This window comes from Dipodomys merriami, unplaced genomic scaffold (genome assembly GCF_024711535.1).
Source record: "Dipodomys merriami isolate MVZ:Mamm:240054 unplaced genomic scaffold, mDipMer1.0.p SCAF_188, whole genome shotgun sequence".
Lineage (NCBI taxonomy): Eukaryota > Metazoa > Chordata > Mammalia > Rodentia > Heteromyidae > Dipodomys > Dipodomys merriami.
The window spans coordinates 1,637,910-1,657,618 of record NW_027203248.1 but is presented as its reverse complement, the minus strand read 5'-3'; the positions used below and the strand labels follow the sequence as shown (position 1 = coordinate 1,657,618).

General features: G+C 37.9%; 1 protein-coding gene across 4 annotated transcripts in view; it reads right to left on the bottom strand.

Moving 5' to 3' along the window:
* Dgkh (diacylglycerol kinase eta) overlaps nucleotides 1–19,709 on the bottom strand; it is a 170,246-nt gene that overhangs the window by 17,305 nt on the left and 133,232 nt on the right. For 2 of the 4 annotated variants that reach the window (XM_070026700.1, XM_070026701.1), the window contains exons 19-30: nucleotides 18,487–18,604; nucleotides 17,358–17,468; nucleotides 17,128–17,224; nucleotides 15,082–15,189; nucleotides 11,900–12,013; nucleotides 11,517–11,651; nucleotides 10,060–10,223; nucleotides 9,793–9,898; nucleotides 7,682–7,774; nucleotides 3,933–4,052; nucleotides 3,310–3,418; nucleotides 1,232–1,362 (exon numbers count right to left, since the gene is read on the bottom strand). In XM_070026700.1, the coding sequence (XP_069882801.1) occupies nucleotides 1,232–1,362; nucleotides 3,310–3,418; nucleotides 3,933–4,052; nucleotides 7,682–7,774; nucleotides 9,793–9,898; nucleotides 10,060–10,223; nucleotides 11,517–11,651; nucleotides 11,900–12,013; nucleotides 15,082–15,189; nucleotides 17,128–17,224; nucleotides 17,358–17,468; nucleotides 18,487–18,604 (1,406 nt within the window). Of the gene's footprint in view, nucleotides 1–1,231; nucleotides 1,363–3,309; nucleotides 3,419–3,932; nucleotides 4,053–7,681; nucleotides 7,775–9,778; nucleotides 9,899–10,059; nucleotides 10,224–11,516; nucleotides 11,652–11,899; nucleotides 12,014–15,081; nucleotides 15,190–17,127; nucleotides 17,225–17,357; nucleotides 17,469–18,486; nucleotides 18,605–19,709 lie in introns of those variants that run through there. The other 2 variants (XM_070026702.1, XM_070026703.1) reach the window with 2 other exon arrangements.

The window sequence follows — 19,709 nt, the reverse complement described above, 5'->3', positions numbered from 1 at the left end:
CCTCAGCTCTTCAACTCAAGGCTAGCGCTCTACCACTTGAGCCACAGAGCCACTTCCAGCTTTTTTTTTTTGCTTATGTGGTGCTGAGGAATCGAACCCAGGGCCTCATGCATGCAAGGCAAGTGCTCTACCACTGAGCCACTTTCCCAGCCCTAGGGTTATTTTTTATTTCCTTTTTTTTTTTTTTTTGCTGGTCCTGGGCTTGAACTCAGGGCATGGGTGCTGTCTCTGAGCTTTTCTGCTGAAGGCTAGCACTCTATACCACTTGAGCCATGGCTTCACACTTCTAGCTTTTTTTCGGAAGGGGATGGGATTGCTTAAATAAGTTTCATGGACTCTTCTGCCCTGGGCTGGCTTTAAACTGTGATCAAGAGAAGCTAGGATTACAGGCATGAGCCACCAACACCCAGCTCTTATTGTAGTTTTTAAGTGGCATTGTGTAGTATGAAAATATAACATGATAAAATCCTACTTGGACAGAATCAGGTATTTGGTTGTTTCTACCATTGAGTCTTCAGCCAAAAAATAAAAAAGTTCTGCAGACTATTATTTAATAATATTCCTTCTTTGTAATAAATGACAAAGAGACTCTAAGCTGCTTTCTAGCCAAAGGAGACACAACAGTACTTTTTGAGACTAATAGGATATCAATGCTGCATCATGGAAAGAAAATTTGAAATTTATTTGTTTAGTTGATTGTATGACTTCTGAAAGGCCAATTTATGACGTGGTCATAGGATGATAAATCATCACCAGACTCTAAGTAGTCATTGCTGTAAGTCTCTTATCTAGTTCCACATAACATAAAAGGTTAGTAATTGGTATTTTTCATGGATTATTAGTTGGTAACCTTATGTTAGATTTGTTTAGTCTTTTCTAGCAACAGTTTATCACTTCCATGCTGACACACACAATGAGCTGATGGAAACAGGAAGCAGTTGGAAATATTTGCACAGGGACAGCACATCAATGGATGCAGAGAAAAATTAGTGAGTGCATGCTGTGCTCTGCCTCTAATAGTCTGATTTTGACAGGAAAGTATGGCTGGTACTCTTTTTTTTTTTTAGAAAGCACACAGGGAACTCAGACAGCAGGACAGTGAATGATCAGGTGACTGAGCATTTGTATATCACAAGCCAAGCTGAAAGCACAGAACAGAAGAGGCACAGTAGAAAGGATTCTGTTTTGTAAGAAAATTTTCCAGAGCAGAAGAGTAGCACAAAGAAAATACCTTAAGGTCTCGCCTTTCCAGATGCAAAAGTTCAGCCCCTCTGATGTCATGACGGATGAAGATTTCTTTGTACTCTCCCAAATTGAGCAGATCCAGCCAAGCAGCAACTTCCTCTGTGCCCCATTTCTGGACTACCAAAGTTAAGAGCAAAACCCCCTTAATTTCTACATGCTCAATGCATTACAAAGCAAAGGTTGGCCAAAGAAGCAGCAAAACAGAGCAGCAGCAGTGCTAGCAAAGGAAAGGTCAAAGGTGCTTCAACAAACTATAGTTCCATTTTTCCCATGCAGCTTACAGACTATCAATGGACACAAATATCTAACTTAAACAAGGACATTTGCTACTGAGCACTCATGCCTTTAGCTTTTTTCCAATTTCCTCATGAAAACTACCCAAACTACTATAAAAATTATTTTGTATCAGTATCAGTGGTACTTGTATGTTTTCCTTAGGACTATAGATGTCGTGGGGCTTGATCTCTGGGTCTGGGCGCTGTTCCTGAGCTTCTTTTGCTCAAAGCCAGTATTCTATCCACAAGAGCCACAGAGTACTTTCAGACCTGATATTGGAGGTAAAAGTCTCACAGACTTTCCTGTCCAGGCTGGCTTTGAACTGTGATCCTCAGATCTCAGCGTCCTGAGTAGCTAGGATTATAGGTGTGAGCCACTGGCACCTGACTGTTTTCTTTATTGAGTCTACTGCTACTGATTACATCAATAAATATGCAGTGAGATCAACTTGATTTTATGTATGTATGTATGTATGTATGTATGTATGTATGTATGTATGTATGTATATATATATTTATTTGCCAGGGCTTGAACTCAGGGCCTGGGCACTGTTCCTGAGCCTCTTTTGCTTAAGGCTAGCACTCTACCTTGAGTCACAGCATCACTTCTGCTTTTCTCTATTTATGTGGTACTAAGGAAGTGAACCGAGGCTTCATGCACGCTAGGCAAGCACTCTACCACTAAGCCACATTCCCAGCCCCTGATTTCATTTAGAAACAGTATTGCTCTCTAAGATTAGTTTCATTATGCTATTTTTCATATGTGCAATCATCATCATAAACTTTAGTGACTACTAGTTAACTTAGTAAAAACCTACATTATTTCATTTCATATTTTGGTATTTTATTGGGGCTTAACCTTAGAGCCTGGGGACTGTCCTTTAGCTTTTGTGCTCAAGGCTGGTGTTCAAACACTTGAACCACACCTCCACTTCCAGCTTTTTGGTGGTTAACTGGAGATAAGTCTCATGGACTTCTCCCTCTGGATTGGCGTTGAACCCCAGTCCTCAGATCCCAGCCTTCCAGGTAGTTAGGGTTATAAGCATGAGCCACTGATGCCCAGTTAGGCTTGGTTTTTAAATGCACTTCAACAGGTATCCTTTGAGAACCCAAACATTTTCGTGATGGCTAACTCATAACTTAAGAATTTATAAAATAATTTATAAAATGCAGTGCTCATACAGTGAAATTAGAGGTAATTTGGCATTCCTACAGGAGTAAACTTCATCTCTTAAAGAGGTGGAAGAAGAACTAGACACACAGCAGCACAGAAGAGGTTTAATTTTTGCTTGAGAAAGCAGGTATCACAGCAGACTGTTATCAAAGGCTGAAATGGTGTCCGTAAAACAGAAGAAAGAAAACACATGACTTTAGAAAACATGTTTAGTAACCTAAAGGAGTAAAGGAAAGTGTCTGTGTCATCTGCTTCTAAGTCATCTGAGCTTTGAACTCTGAAGAACAAAAAGAAGTTACACACTGATGTCTTGAGTTGCTGTCGAGAAAGATAAGGACCCACCTGAAAACACACTCTCACATCCATGCAACAAAGGAGAAGAGAATTAACAGCAGCTTTTACTGGACTTTTAAACTACAGATTTTTACTTAGTATCATTTTTGGTATGGTGTAACTCACTTTTTTAAACTATTTTAAAGTGTACAATTCAGTGACATTTAACACATTCCTAACATTGGACAATGCTCACTAGCTCACTCTAGAACAATGTTTCATCACCTACATTTCATCACTGCTTTACTCAGTTATACTTTTCCCATTGTGTTGACCACCTACCAGGCTGCAAGCTTGTCTTCTGCTTCTGAACCTTTTCCTTTTTAAACTTTGGCACTATACGGAATACTGTGCTTCTGTTGTTTCTTTTAGTGCAGTCCATGGGAGGCTCCTGTTCCAATCAAGCAAAACAAAACAAAACAAAAAAGAACTGTTTTAGAATATGGAGAAAAGAAAAAGTCACAACCTGCAATAACATAGCTGCAAATACTGAACACTGAACAACAGTAACTTCTTCAAAAACAGTCATGATGCTGGGTGCTGATGTCTCATACCCAGCTATTCAGGAGGTTGAGATCTGAGGATTGTAGTTCGAAGCCAACCTGGGCAGTAAAATCTCTTATCTCCAATTAACTGCCAACACAACAAACAAACAAGCCAGAGGTAGAACTATGGCTAAAGTGGAAGAGCATTTTCCTTGAGTCATAAAAGCTTAGGCTCTGAATGCCAAGTCCCAGGATTGTCATAAAAATACAAAACAAAACACAAAAACCTGTTCATGATATAAGGCATTAAGAAAAAGGTCCTCATTCCCATGAAATGCCTCTTCTCCTTTAAAGATTAGTACATTTGTAGGTATTAGTCAATTCAAAATTCACTTAAGAAACAGGCTGAGTTTTACATACCTCATCCTCGTTGGGGTGTAAGATGTAATAAAGCCAGGGGATCTCTGTTAACTTCTGCAACTCCACCTCCACAGAGTGTAAGGCACTGGATACCCGCTCTTCATGTGGAGACTCCAACTGCTACTCACCAGCAAGGAAAAAGCAAAACAAGTGGGTGATGAGCAGTGAGTATGATGAAAAGTACAGTGTGCTTATGTATTTGCAGGGGAGAATTCCAATGGTGTAATTCCTCTGACAAACGAACTCACAAGTCCAACTAACTGAATACCAGAAAACTGGCATTTGAAAGGCGTAGGGGGAGAGCTCAAAAAAGGGAGTTAAATAAATGAAGAAAGGAAGAGGGGGAAAATGCAGTCATAATGTATATCCTATGAAATTAAAAAAACCGAAGAGAAGGAATGGATGGATTGGGAAGGATGGGGAAGGATGGTAAGGGGTGATATCAATCAAGATTCATACTTATGATCTGATGTGTTGAGTAGCAATTTTTCTGTACAACTACTTAAAGATAATAAAATATAATTTAAAAAATTGAAAAAAGGTGCTGAGAGGAGGAGAGGAAGTAACAGAAGGTATGAATGTAATCCAAGTATATTATATGCATGTTGGAATATCATAATATAATCCTTATACAATTAATATATGATAATAAAGAATAAAAAGCAAACCAAAACAATATTCAGTGATGACTTTCAATAGAAGAATTATGCTATTTTGGTGGATACCCTTACTTCTTAGTAAACTACTTTTTAAAAAAATAAAAATATTTTTAAAAAGACAAATGCTTGGGCTGGGAAGGTGGCTCAGTGGTAGAGCACTTGCCTTGCATGCATGAGGCCCTGGGTTCGATTCCTCAGCACCACATAAGCAAAAAGAAAAAAGGCGGAAGTGGCGCTGTGGCTCAAGTGGTAGAGCGCTAGCCTTGAGCTGAAGAGCTGAGGGACAGCGCCCAGGCCCAGAGTTCAGGACCCGGGACCGGACCCAAAAAAAAAAAAAAAAGACAAATGCTTTTATATTTTCATTTTTAAATATGTGGATGGATTTATTCAAATTCCTACATTCCAAAGCTGGTATACAGAGTGACTTAATAATTTCAAAGAGAATGTATTACTTTTGGTGTTTCTTATATTTAATATCCTTTCCTTCTCCTCTCTCTCTTCCTCCTTCATTCTCATGCTTACAGGAGGAGTAAGCTGTCTCATTATTTTATTTATATTTGTGCTAAAAATCATTCTGATTTCAATAGTTCACAACATAAATATTTTAAGTTGGTCAAAAACATATCATAAAAAGAACTACATAGAAGTTTCCTAGAATATTAAAGTAATAACTGGGGCACTGTGGCTCATGCATATAATCCTTGCTACTCAGATCGTGGTTTGAAGCCAGCCCAGGCAGAAAACTCCATGAGACTCCATCTCCAAAATAACCAGCAAAAAGCCAGAATGGAAGCATAGATCAAGTGGTAGAGCACTCAAGTAGTAGAGCTAAGCAAGTGTAAGGCCTTGAGTTCAAGGATCAGTACTGACAAAAGGAGAAAAAAATTAAGATAATAAGTAAACTTGAACCTCAGAAAAATATATAGTAAAAAGTTATTATAAAAGTTACAGGAAAGCAAAACTCTATGTAGTTAAAAATCTGTAACAGCTTTTGGATACATTAAAGAAAATATAACTGCTTACCTATTATCTACATAAACCCATCCAGAGGAGCTACTGAAATGAACATTTAATAAATGAACAAATTAACACTGCTATGCACATAATTGTGAGGATGTTGATTGGACTCTACTCCTGGTCTTGTTACTACCTAACTATGCAAACATAGATGTCCACTGAATTTTACAATTGAAAGATCTGAAAAGGAACAGAATATTTCAGAATATTTGAGATGATTTCTTGGTTGTTTTGAATTTCCTTTTAATCACTAGTTGCTATATGCATTTATCCATATGGAACAAATATAGTGTTGCTTTTTTTTAAGAGCAACAAAACTTGCAGTCCATGTATGAAATTTAACAGCAGTATTAAATTTTGCTTCCCTTAATGACTTTTTCAAAATAATGGTTGACTTTACACTTCCCTTTCCATCTATAAATAAGATTTATCTGCATATTCAAAAAAATCTGCGAGAGTATTAATAAATGATATTACTATTTGTTAAGAACATTCTTTTTTTAAAGAACTGTTATTTTCCTTGTTATCCAAGGGGATTTTCTAGTAGTTAATAAAAAACATGGAGATTCTCCACCCTACTAGATAATGCTTACCATTTTCCTTTTAGTATACAAATGTTTTGTGAAATTGATAAAATTGCTTGATATATTCATTCTAAAAGTAAAATAATCACTAAAGTTTAGTTTCTCTCATATATAATCAATTCTTTATTATCATATTGTTATTTTCAAAGCTTTTGGTAACATTTCATTGGAATACATTTCAGGCCAAACATTTGAAAATGATAAGAGTTAAACACAGAGATGAGGGAGTCTTCTAATTTTAAACAATACAATAAATATGAATAAAGTTGGACAAAGAGAGTACCTTTGGTATAAGGACAAAGTTTTGTTTGAACCAGAACATGTTTTTAGTTATTGTCAGATATAATCTGAAATGTGTCTCTATAAAACTTTTCCTGCCCGGTCAGAGTAGAGGCCGCCATCCCTTGTACCAAGGAAGCCCATTCCATTTCCTGAAGGTGTAGAGGGGAGCACTAGCTCAGAGCAAAGGGACTCCCATGGCAGCAATCGGCTGGACCACATCCACCACGGGCAGAAATTCAAGCACACTCACTAACCAGCTGGCACCAACAACTCAGTCATCTAGTACAAAATGCACTATGATTTTAATAATTTTTATAACTTTCTTTAGATATACATTTGCCCTAGCCAGAGACAAAATTACTGTGAAAAGAAGTGTTTTAAGATCATCTCCTACCAACCTATTAGGCAGTTACAACAAAGAGACAGCCCAATGCCTTTGGCTTTCCACATAGACAACATATGTAAATATGCCACAATCAAACTCTAGGGGGCAACCAAATCTAAGATGCTGGAACATTTAGGAAACACACACACACACACACACACACACACACACACACACACACACACACACACACACACACACACACACACACACACACACACACACACACACACACACACACACACACACACACACACACACACACACACACACACACACACACACGAGGTCTTTTTAAAGAAAGGCTGACTCTGGGCTAGTATAAATGCTGAGGTCTGTGGCCATGGTTTGAATCAGACTTGCTTAAACTTGATTTCCAGGACCAAACTGAGTTAAACTAGGATGGTCATGAAATTTAATTTTTGAAATGCCATTTTACAAAAGTATCCTCTTATAACCAAATCTGCAGGACTGTATTCAAATATTAATTCAGAAACAAAACCCATGCTCTACTTTACTTTTGTTCAGAGTACCTGAAGAGTATCTGCCACACTCTGTAAAGCTCAAGTCCGTCAAAGCTGATCAAGGATCAAAGGATGGTATAAAATCATGATCTCTGAGGGAAAATCTCTACTACTCCTGCTAGCCTGAAATAACTCTCAAGTTTAATCACATACTTTCTGCAAGGCAAAAGTATTGCCAAACAAGAAGTCCAGAGATAGATGCCAAGAGGCTACTTTTGCCTTAGGATCTGGTCCATTTTGTTCCCTAATGAAGGTCGATTTCATCAGTCTTACATTATCAAACATTTCTTTTCCTTACCAATGGAACCCTGCCAACTAGCAAAGATTCTGTCTCATTATATAACGCCTTCACATTGATGGCTATTTCAGTGGCCGATTCTCTTGTAAGACTCTAGAAGAGAAGAAAAACAAACACAAAAACAAACACAAAAATTCTGTATCAAACTGAGATTTCATCATCAGTATTTACTTCGAATTGTATCCTCATGATTGAACTCACATCACAATTCTTAAAAGTCTTCCATATTTTAATTATAACACTTCATAGTCACATTTACCAATATGATTTCCTCTTCTAATTAAAACATCACAGAGCCAGAAAAATGTACTGATTATGATGAATATCATCAGGATCAAATCTCCTCTGTACAAATACATGTGCTAGACCAACATATATAACTCCACAAAGAAGTTAAATCAGCAATGTGCCCATGGCTCACACCTGTAATCCTAGCTACTCAGGAGGCAGAGATCTGAGAATTGCAGTTCGAAGCCAGACCAGGCAGCAAAGTTAGAGTCAGTAACTCTTATCTACAATTAACTACCCCCAAACCAGAAGTGTAGTTATGGCTCAAGATGTAGACCACCAGCCTTGAGCAAAAAAACCATGGAATAGTATGCACCAGTACTGGCTGGCTGGCACAGAGTGAGAGGATTGGGGAGAAAGAAAATTATGTTTTGACAAGCCATACAGAGATAACGCTTGAACAATCACTTGAAGTCTACTTATAAATGGACCTTTATTTTTGGATTTACAACAATTTGAAAAAAAACATGAGCTACATAGCCTAGAAATTTTTTAAGTTAAAGAATTTTTTAAAAGGTGTATCACAAATGCATAAAATAATCAGGTAGATAACAGTCTACAACATTACTAATATAAAATATGTACCTACCTGTCATAAAAAATTAAAATTTATCAAAATGTATGCACTGTATACAGACAAACCTTACATGATGCCATTTGCAGCTGGGAGGAATGCAAACAGATGCATGAAACCATGATTTCACATAGTTAACTGTGGAACCCATGCTCACTGCAGTCACTGTAGAGCACAGGCTATTGCGATGTCAGTGGGCTCAAGGGTTGAGCATTCAAGGAGAACAGCATGGGATACTAGACATGTCCACCTCACTACACAGTTTCTAGTAAACTATGCATCACAATCAAAAGTGGCCTCTTGCTGGACACACCAGGGGCTCACTCCTGTCATCCTAGCTATGCAGAAGGCTGAGATCTGAGGATTGTTGTTCAAAGCCAGCCCACGCAGAAAAGTCCCTAAGACTCTTACCCCCAACTAACTATCAAAAAGTTGGACGTGGAGCTATATGTAGCAGAGTGCCAAAAGTTCATGCCTCTATACTAACTACTCTGGAGGCTAAAATTATGAGGATTTAGGTTCAGGGCCTGCTCAGGCAGAAAAGACTCTTATTTCCAATTAGCTAGAAAAAAAAGCCAGGTGTGGCTCAAGTAGTATAGCACCAGGCATGAACAAAAAATCTGAGTGAGAATTCAAAGCCTGGAGCTCAAGCCCCAATACCAACAAAAAGGAACAATTACATGCAAATTTTCAACTGGTTCAGGTTTAGCATCCTTAACCCTTGCATTACTCAAGGACTGACTGACTGACTTTCGCTGTCATTCTAATTACACTGCTTTTAGACTCTAATCTTGAGAACTAGCATCTACTTAAGTATTAACATAATTAATATATTTATTAAACTGAATAATTATAAAATAATACTATCTCTTCTCCCACACACACATATACAACTTCAAAAATGTATAAATATCTCTAATGAAATAAATGCCTATGGATGTTTTCTGGGTTTGCCCTTTCTCAAGGTACAGGGGAGAAGGTAAAAGACAAAGGAAAGAAAGATGTCACAGTTGAAGGGGAAAGATTTAAAGAAAAATGGTGGCAAGTGATTATAAGGTAGAAAAAAAATGCTGGATAGAATTTAGGGGGGGAAATTTTAAAATGGCAGTAAACAATTTGGCCACAGATTTGCCCTCTGCTTGTGGAAGAGTCTCAGAGACTACACAGGGCATGGCACAGTTTACAGTGTTAAAGCATCTTGTAATACCAAAAGAATCTGTGGAATGAGAATTTACCATTAGATCCTCACCTCCGGACACCTTGGGTTGGCTTTATTCAGGGCATGGGAGCATGCGTTCACGGCATGGGCCAGTTCTTGTTCTAAGAGACAGTGAATGGTGGCTGCATCACAAATCCTGGAATGAAGCAAAACAACAAAATATCTTTGGGGAGTCTTGAGGCACACACGTGAGACTATGAGTGAAGAAGACTGCATGCATCCTTTATTGATGACACAAACAGCAGAAACATTGTAAAGACCAGACTGTCCCTGTATGAAAAGCCAGAAGCACAGTACCTAGTAATGAGTTCCTCTGCAGCCTGGGAGCAAAGCTGCATCTGGGACACCTCCTCTGTTAACAGGTCAGCGGCCTGGTGGATATACAAGTGTGGTCGCACAACTGGTTTACCAGAGTCACACTTCTGTTTATCTTCCCAAGATTTCAAAGTGCTCTCAAAGGCCTATTTAATAAAAACAGCATTGCAGTGAATGAGACCCAGGGAAGTGTACATTTAGATAGCATATGGAAATCTTTGACATTATGATTGCTTTTCTCTAATCTAGCACCTCATGATAAAAAAGACATTTAAAAGCTTTTCAATATATTATCACAAATACAGAGTAATATGATCAATGGGGATGAATATGTCACTGGAAAGTTAATAAAAGGAATTTATTTCTCTTTCAATTTCAATCATCTTATCTCACTTTACTATTCATAATAGTATGAATATTGTTAGCTTTATTTGTAAAGGGCTGGCATCAACTATATATATATATATAGTGGGAAAGAGTGTGGAGATGGTAGAAAGATTCATAGCTGCTGGGGATAAGGCTAAGGAAGAGATAGAGGAACAGTTGGGAGTCTAGGGGACTTTGAAGACTGAATCTATTCTGCATGATACTACAGAGTAGATATAAGTCATCATACATTTGTCAAAACCAAGGCACATATCATAAGGAAAAATGTAAAACTAGGACCTTAGTTCATAATATATTAGTATTAGGGACTGGAGGCATGGCTCCAATAGTAGAAAGCCAGCTTAGCAAGCAAGCTGAACAAGCATGAAGGCCTGAGCTCAGTACTTCCAAAGGGTGGGGGAATAAAAATTCTTTCCCAGTGCTGGTGACTCAGGCCTGTAATCCTAACTACTCGGGAGGCTGAGATCTAAGCATTGTAGTTTCAAGCCAGCCAGAAGAGAAGTTCATGAGATTTACTTTCCAATTCATCAGAAAAATGGAGATGTGGTTTAAGTAGTGAAGTGCCAGCCATGAAGAAGAAAACTAGTGAGCTTAAGCACATGAATTGAAGCACTCGTACCAGGAGGAAGTAAAATACACAAATATATGTATATATATATATATATATACATAAGTATATACATGTGCATATGTGTATATGTACATAAATATGCTATATATATGTATTATTTTATCAACTGTAACAAATATACTAATAACACAAAATGTTAACAGGGGAATTTATGTTACTAGGAAGGGAGTACAGGGAAACAGAATTATCTTTACTTTCTGTGCTCCATTTTTTTTTCCTGTTAAACAGAAACTGTTCTAAAAACTGTTGAACTTAACATGAAAATCAATAGATATTTGCTGGTGTTTAAAACATGTGACTAAAATGTCAGATTTAAGAAACACTTCAAATCTTTCCTCAGGTTTTCTATTTTCCATACAAATTTAATACTTAAAATAAAAACAGCTTGATGGCATTCTGGAAGAAATGTTTTGTTACATACTCTGTCCCTTGTTAGCATCTGAGCTCTGTTTTTATGCACAATTTTGATAATCCCTGGAGGCTGGACCCATGCTTCACCATCCACCTGCACTGGCAATCCCTCATCGCCAAATATAGTAATTTTTACCGTACGACACTGAAATAAAACAAACACATGATTTTAGAGTAGAAGTCATCTATGAAACCAGTGCAGTTTAAGTTGGACTTCCAGTGCATTGTGTGAAATGGAAGGCTCTAGTTTATAATGACACCATAATCACCAGTATGACAAGCAGTCAGTGTTGTATTGAAGCAGACCCAGCAGAGATGTCATCTAGAACACTGTCTGTCCCCACCCTCTCTGACCCAAGAAGTACAGTCTGGTTTGATTACAGAGAAACTTACCTGGGCTATTCTGTGATGCTGCAGTTTTATGACTCTTGAAACTGCCATTTGCACGCTGTCAAATATTGCAACAACTTCCAGGATCTTGTCATCAAATGATGGTGCAGCAAATATCTGAAAGGTGTTACATTTTCAGAGAAGGCTTTAGGTTAAAATGTCACACTGGGCAGTTTAAACCCTGAAAGGTACATGTATTTACAAAAACAAAAGCAAAATATAGTGAGCAAAAAACATAAATAGTAGGACATGATAATCCAAGGGGAAAAAAAGTCACTGAAGGTAGATTTAAAATAAACTTAAGCCAGGTGCCAGTGGCTCATGCCTGTAATCCTACCTACTCTGAAGGCTGAGATCTGAGGATCGTGGTTCAAAGCCAGCCAGGACAGGAAAGTCCATGAGACTCATATTTCTAAACACCAGAAAATTGGGAGTGGCACTGTGGCTCAAATGGTAGAGTGCTAGCCTTGAGCTTGAAGAGCTGAGGGACAGTACCCTGGCCCAGAGTTCAAGCCCTACGACTGACCAAAATAAATAAATAAATAAATAAATAAAGTTTATTTTTGAAAGCACTCTGGAGTAATGCACTTCTAACTGATTCATCTGTAAAAATGCATCAAGCATCTGTCACATATAACTCAGGTGTCAGGGAAAGTGATACATGTGATTTTAGGCAACCTGAAAAGACACAAAGGTGATACTGTTTTATCTTTTTTTTTTTTTTTTGGTCAGTCATGGGGCTTGAACTCTGGGGCTGGGCGCTGTCCCTCAGCTCTTCAGCTCAAGGCGAGCGCTCTACCACTTGAGCTACAGCGCCACTTCCGGTTTTCTGGTGGTTTTTATTGGAGATAGGAGTCTCACAGTCTCTCCTGCCCGGGCTGGCTTTGAACCGCGATCCTCAGATCTCAGCCTCCTGAGTAGCTAGGGTTACAGGCGTGAGCCACCAGCGCCCGGCAGTGATACTGTTTTATAGGGTAAAATCTAGTGGACATACAATTCAGCTCCCCTGGTGTGTTCTGGTATTTGGGCTTGAACTCAGGACCTTGTGCTCTAGACCTGGTGTAAGTGATATGCATAGGCACCTTACATCTTACAATAACTGATTAGGGCATTTGGGAGTGTGGAATCAGAAACCTTGGAGGATAAAAACATGTAGACTTACTCTAAAATTAAATTTACGGTATATTATTTTCTCCTGTTTACTCTCTCTTAAGATATCATAACTATCTACAACTGAAAAATACTCAGTGCAAAGGAGTACCTTATTTAAAACCCACACTGAGAACATCAGGACACAAATTTGCTAAACCTAGTTATTTATTGTAATTGGTATTTTCAGATTACCTGAATTTAAACCCTATTTCTGCTACTTACTGTAGAATCTTTGCCTCAATTGTTTTGGTGGTAAAGTTTAGATGAAAAGTGCTGGACATACTGTGCTGAGTGTACAACTCACTAGTAGAGGGTTTGCTTAATAAGCACAAAAGCCTAGGTTCAAATCCCAGCACTGTCACCATCCCTCCCCCCTCCCTCCTTTCCCCAAAATGAAATCCCTTGTAGACATTAAAAAATATGAAACTCAAAGGACATATGTGACTACAAGGTATGTAGCCAGGGAACATCAGCTTTATTTATCTTAATCTTGTTAGTTTCTCACTTTCAAAATATTTAAGACTGATGGTGACACACTGGCAAAAAATAAAATACTGACTACTAGTTTTTCATACTTTAATAGCATCAGACTATGTTCTTTTTTTTTTTGGTCAGTCATGGGGCTTGAACTCTGGGCTTGGGCACTGTCCCTGGGCTCTTCAGCTCAAGGAGAATGCTCTATCACTTGAGCCATAGTACCACTTCCAGGTTTTCTACTCATCTTGGAGATGAGTCTCATGGACTTTCCTGCCTGGGCTGGCTTTGACCTATGATCCTCAGATCTCAGCCTCCTGAGTAGCTAGGATTACAGGTGTGAGCCACTGGCACCAGGCCAGAATATATTCTTATCATGAACGTTACACACACTTTACTATTTACTGAGTACTTGAATCCCTGCATGTCCATTTAAGAGTCTCAAAAAAAGAGGTCAGTAGACCTATTATAGCATTATATCAGAAGCCTCAAGTAAAAATCACTGTCTGCTGAGTCTTCAAAGATCATGCCAACACCTCAGTTATATCATTGTATCAACTTCAGTAATTTTTCCTTCTCTTTCATCCTTTTCAGAATAATTGTTTTTGTGAGGTCATGATTTTCTCTTTTTTTACAATATTGGGAAATATGAAAGGAATAAAAATAACCCTCAATCTTACTGACTTAATGAATCTACTCGATACAACTAAAATTAAAATAGTTATTATGTAAATATAAGTTGAGAAACTTAAAAGGACAGAAAATTATTATGGTGGGCAGAATAAAGCCCCACTCCATCTCAAAAAATGTCATTGTGTTAATTCCTGGACCTATGAATATGTCACCTTATATGGCAAAAAGAACTTTGCAGATGTGATTAAATGATAGACCTTGACATGGGTTGATGGAACAGGATGCTGTGGGGGCCCAATGTCATCACAAGGTCATTAAAAGTGAACAAAGAAGGCAGGACAGGAGACTTCGGCAACAGAGTCTGAGATGTATTCAACCTGCCTTTTAGCTTAGAAGACAAAGGAAGAAATGTGGGTAACCTCTAAAAGTTGGGAAGAGTAACAAATATATAGTCCCCCCAGAGCCTCCAAAAAGGACACAGCCCAGCTGACGCCTTGATTTTAAGTCCAGGGAGACCATGTCAGACTTAGCACACAGAGCTGTAAGATGATACACATGTGTTAAGTTGCTAAATTTGTGTTGATGTGTTATAGCAGTGGAAGATTAATACAACCATGAAATTACAAAGTAAAAAACTTCTCTTTTTAACTCCTAAATTTCCTTTCCCAAAGTAGATTTCTTTTGTCTTTACCCCCGCTTCCCCAAAAATCATCTCTCACATCTCAGGATAAGAATTAAAAAGTATATCCATGAAAGCTTGTAGACATAGATTCTTAAACAAATCTGTTCTACGCCTCATCTTCCTAGCGTAAATTATCCTAAAATAAAACTAAATTAATAGGAAAATGTACATTTTCTAAAACAAAAACAGAAGTATTCCTTTATTGTTGAGGAGGCAAACTCTTGACACCTGCTATACTACTTACATCATCCTCTTTGGTTCCACCCCAGAAGTTGGTACCTCCGGCATAGCTGGGGATGTTCAGCACAGCGATGCCTTGCAGACTGGGAAGAGGTATATACTGCCCATCACACTGCAAGGCAAAAGGCTTCGAGGTCAGATCCTTTACTAAGATACTAAAAGACTTAAGACTCAGGGGGGAGAGAGCAAAGTATAATGTTTGTTCTCTTGTAAACACATTCCTACACATGACAAAGGATTCAACCTTATTTTTTCTTAATTAAAAATTTTTGAAAGTATACATAAATAAAGCAGAAATTGTTACAGAAAACTGAATCTTTTTTTTAAAAAGGAGGTTTTTTTTTTTTCCTCCCCAGGTCAGAACACATTTTCCCTTTGAATCTTGTTTCTCCCTCATATTATGGTCCTCACTACGCCTGTTTCAGGCATCCTGCAGGAACTGGACTGTGGAAGGGCAGGTACTGGTCCTGTCCCTGGCACCCTGTGCCTCTCATGGCCCCTGGCACACTGATAATATTGTATAATAACTATATTATATTCTATGAGTGGTGAGGCTCAAACTGAGTGCTAGCTGTGTGACTCCAGTGACGCCCAGCTACCTGGAAAGTAGAAATCAGAAAGGTCACAGTTCAAGACCAATCCAGGCAAAGAATTTACAACATCCTATATCTCAACCAATATCTGGGTACACACCTGTCACCTAGCTATTTGGGAGATTAAGATGGGAAGGACTGCAGTTTTAGGCCAGCATAGACAAATGGTTGATGATTTTGTTTGATTGTGGACTAATATACATTTTCTGAGCATGTTTTTAAGGCAGGCAAGCCTAAGCTATGATGTTTGATAGTTTAGGTGCAATCATAAACCTTTCCACTTACTGTATTTTCATCTTTACAGTATGTTTATTAATCCTGTCATAAGTTAAGGAGCATCTGTGCTTACCAAATTATGCTAAAGAACTATGTACCTGTATGTTTCTGCCCCAAAACAGGGTTAGGTACTGCATTGAACACTTAGGGTAAAAGACAGGATACAACTTCTTATGTGTTCTTGAGGAATGTGGCTGACTGGGGATACGGATCGCCTCAGTTGCCTGGAGATGGGACTACGGAGGATAGCACTTTGAAATGTGAGCCTCCCCAGTAATTTCTATCTGATTTATCAAATCATGACAAATCAACCCACCTAACTGCAGAGTTGTATTTTTTTTTTTTAGTGAAAAAGTAATGGGCTTAACTTTACTATGACATTCTGTTAATAAGCCACCTGGGTACCTCTTCCAGCCCACATTCCAATGTTAAGGTAACACCCAAATTATAATGCTCAGATTACAGCATTTATGACTCTGTATGAATGGTTTGCTTTAATTTAAAATATCTGGTTATAGAAGGATATAAGCTAGGAAAGGCATGTCTTTCATCCAAAATAGGGAGCTCAAAAATTACTTGATCTGGGGATCAAGGTTCTAAACCAATCCAGGGCAGGAAAAGTCCAGGAGATTCCAGTTAACCACCAAAAAGCTAGAAGTAGAGCTGTGGCTCAAATTTTAGAATATTAGCCTTCAGCACAAAAACTCAGGGATAACTCTCAGCCCTGAGTTCAAATCCCTGGACTGGCACAAGATAAGAGTAATAATAATATTTTAATTATTAATAATTTTAATGTTATTAACAATAAATTTATATAAAGTAAAAATTGTATTGATTATAAAAGTTATCTTCAGGGATTTGTGAAGTTTGGGGGCGTACTGAGTTAGGAAACTTAACTGAGGACTTTCTGTCCATGACAGACCCTATGTTTAATGCAGTCCCCTGATCCACTTTGTTGTAGGATACTGGTGCACCAAAGTAGCCCCACTTTCCAGAGTTAATGACACTGTTCACATGCAGTGCCTGAACTTCTTTAGCATCAAGGTGACCCCTACTTCCATTTTTATCCATCAACATTTAATCACAAATCAAGAGGAATTTAGGCTCAATTAGCTCTCATGTATGAAATTCTTTTTCTAAGTAAGATCATTTGAAATGTACTGCCTTCAGAATGCACTTACCTCAAGTTGAACCCTTTGTTCTAAATTCTTGTAGGATCTCTGTAATAATTCCCGAGTACCAAGGACTCCATACCACATCAAGTTTTTGGTTCGGCTCCTGAAAACAAATATTGGTGAGCCATCTCAAGAAATTTGATTCATTACACCCCTTAAAGGCAGAGCAAGCACAAGAGACAATAAATGGAATTCAGGTAAATCTCCATCCTGTAGTAACATTATTTTGAAGTTACCTGCATTTTTCAGGGTGCTCCTCTCTCTTATTATTAAATTCTAATGAAATTTTGGCATCTAATCCAATTCCAAAGTAATTGTTCATGACACATTTTTCTGAATAGCCATCTCTATGTAAATAAGGGAAAGTACATAAAAGTTAATTTCAGGTTGATTATAGAAATTACAATTTGTTCACAAAAGAGCACTCAAAACCACTTACACTTCTATTTCTTGCAGAAGATTGCGAAGTTCAGCAGAAATCACATGACCTATATGTGTTAAGTTATGTGCACAAGCATAGTACATGTGATACAAGACAATGCAAAGGCCATACCTTACTTTCATACTAAACTTCAACAAGCTGGAGTCTATCGTCTCCTAAATAGATGGCTCATCATATGGGCAAACGAGGAGGATTTGGGGAGGGTCTTGCAGCCAGGTGGCTATACTGTTCTTTTTGATCATTAGAAAGTCCCTTCTTCCATTTCAACTTTTAACAATGAACAAAATTTATTGTGCAAAAAAAGCTACTAGAATTAATCTATTCTTTTAAATATTTCCTGAAGTTTAAAATGTAGCACTGTCTATATGGAGTGTGATTGCAAAAATGAGATAAAAGCAAAATAAAAAGTGAAAATGAAAAGCTGGGCTTGGTGGTACATGTCTGTAACCCCAGCACTCAGGAGGAAAAGTCAGGAGGATCATGAATTCAAGGCCAGCCTGAGCTATCCAGTGAGATGTTGCCTCAAAAGAAAAAATAAAAAGAAGTAGCTGGCAAAAAAATGTTTTAGAAAAATTTTTAGAAGAAAAGAAATCAAAGTGGTAAGAAAATCTAGGTGCTGGTGTGGAAAGATTGGTTTGATGAGAGTGGTAAGAAGAATATCATGAACACTATTTTAAGGAAACTTTAGGTAAGAGACTCCAGGGAAAAATGAATGCCAGAATGTTACTCTAAAAGGAAATAAGAGGGCCCTGGAGTCCAGTAAATTTCAAGGGCTCAAAGTCCTCATTATTATCTGAAATTTCAAAGATTTTCTGATCCCTTCTTTCATATATAAAGCCATATAAATGGTAACACATTCAAAATTTATAAACAATGGAAAGAAGAAAAGCCAAAACAAAGTAATCAAGAAAGCACTGCCTTACATTGAATCTAGGTCAGGGTCGATAAACGGTGTTGCACCAAAAGGATCGATGTTTGCTAGTAGCATTTTGTTGATGATAGAGCTCCCAGCAATAGAGGCAGCTAATCCTGCTCTTAAACCTGAGCAGAAAGAGAAGCACAGACAGGAACACATGTGAAGGCAGAACCCATCCATTCCAGTTCATCACAAACAGCTTGCTCCTAAAGTAGGGTTTTCTGGGCCAGCTCATCTCATTAACCAAAACTAAGAACTATGCTATTTATGAATATGGGGCCTCTGAAACTCCCAAATATCTAGACATGATTATAAAGAATTAAGGAGAAGGCTGGCCACTCACACCTGTAATCTAGCTACTTAAGAGGTTGAGCTCTGAGGATCGTTGTTCAAGTCAACCCAGTCCATGAGACTCATTTCCAATTAGCAGCCAAAAAGCTGGAAGAGATGAGGCTCAAGTGGTTGAATACCAATCTTCATTTTAAAAAGCCAAGCCAGTGCTTGAGGTTTTGAGTTCAAGGCCCAGTACCTGTACCAGTACAAAAAAAAAAAAAAATAAGGAAATAAGGACTTTGAAAGTATTGCTTGGAGCAAACAATACTGTGGGGTCTATGAGGAATTTACAATAAAGGCTGAATTACCTTAAATCACAGAATTATCCCATTCATATTCACAAAGCACAGATAATAATATGCAATTTAAAAACCTAAGAGAATTAAGAAGGTAAAAACTCAGTACTGCTATCAAGAACAAGTAGTAAATATGAGTTTTCAAAGAACATAGTTTTGAATATAAAAAAACGTTATCCTTCATGTCAATATGCAAAACATCAAATGCATATCAACTGGATTCTCCTAATTCATTATGGTATTCAAGGTTACTGAATTTTATGATCTACATAACTTAATATGAAGACTATCAACACAAGTCTGGGAAGCAGGTCAAGTGACAGGGGCCTCAGGAGATAAACAAAAAGGATAGAAGAGTGAACAAAAAGCATGCCACACAGTTGGGAAACACTAGCAAATTAGAAAAACAGGACTTTGCAAAAACTCCTACTCTCAACAATGCATTCTTCTTACTGGGTTATTATCATCCATTTTTTTATTTTATTTCATTTATTTTTTTGTAAGTCATGGGGCTTGAACTTGGGGCCTGAGTACTGTCCCTGAGCTTTTCTGCTCAAGGCTATCACTCTACCATTTTGAACCACAGTGCTACTTCTAGTTT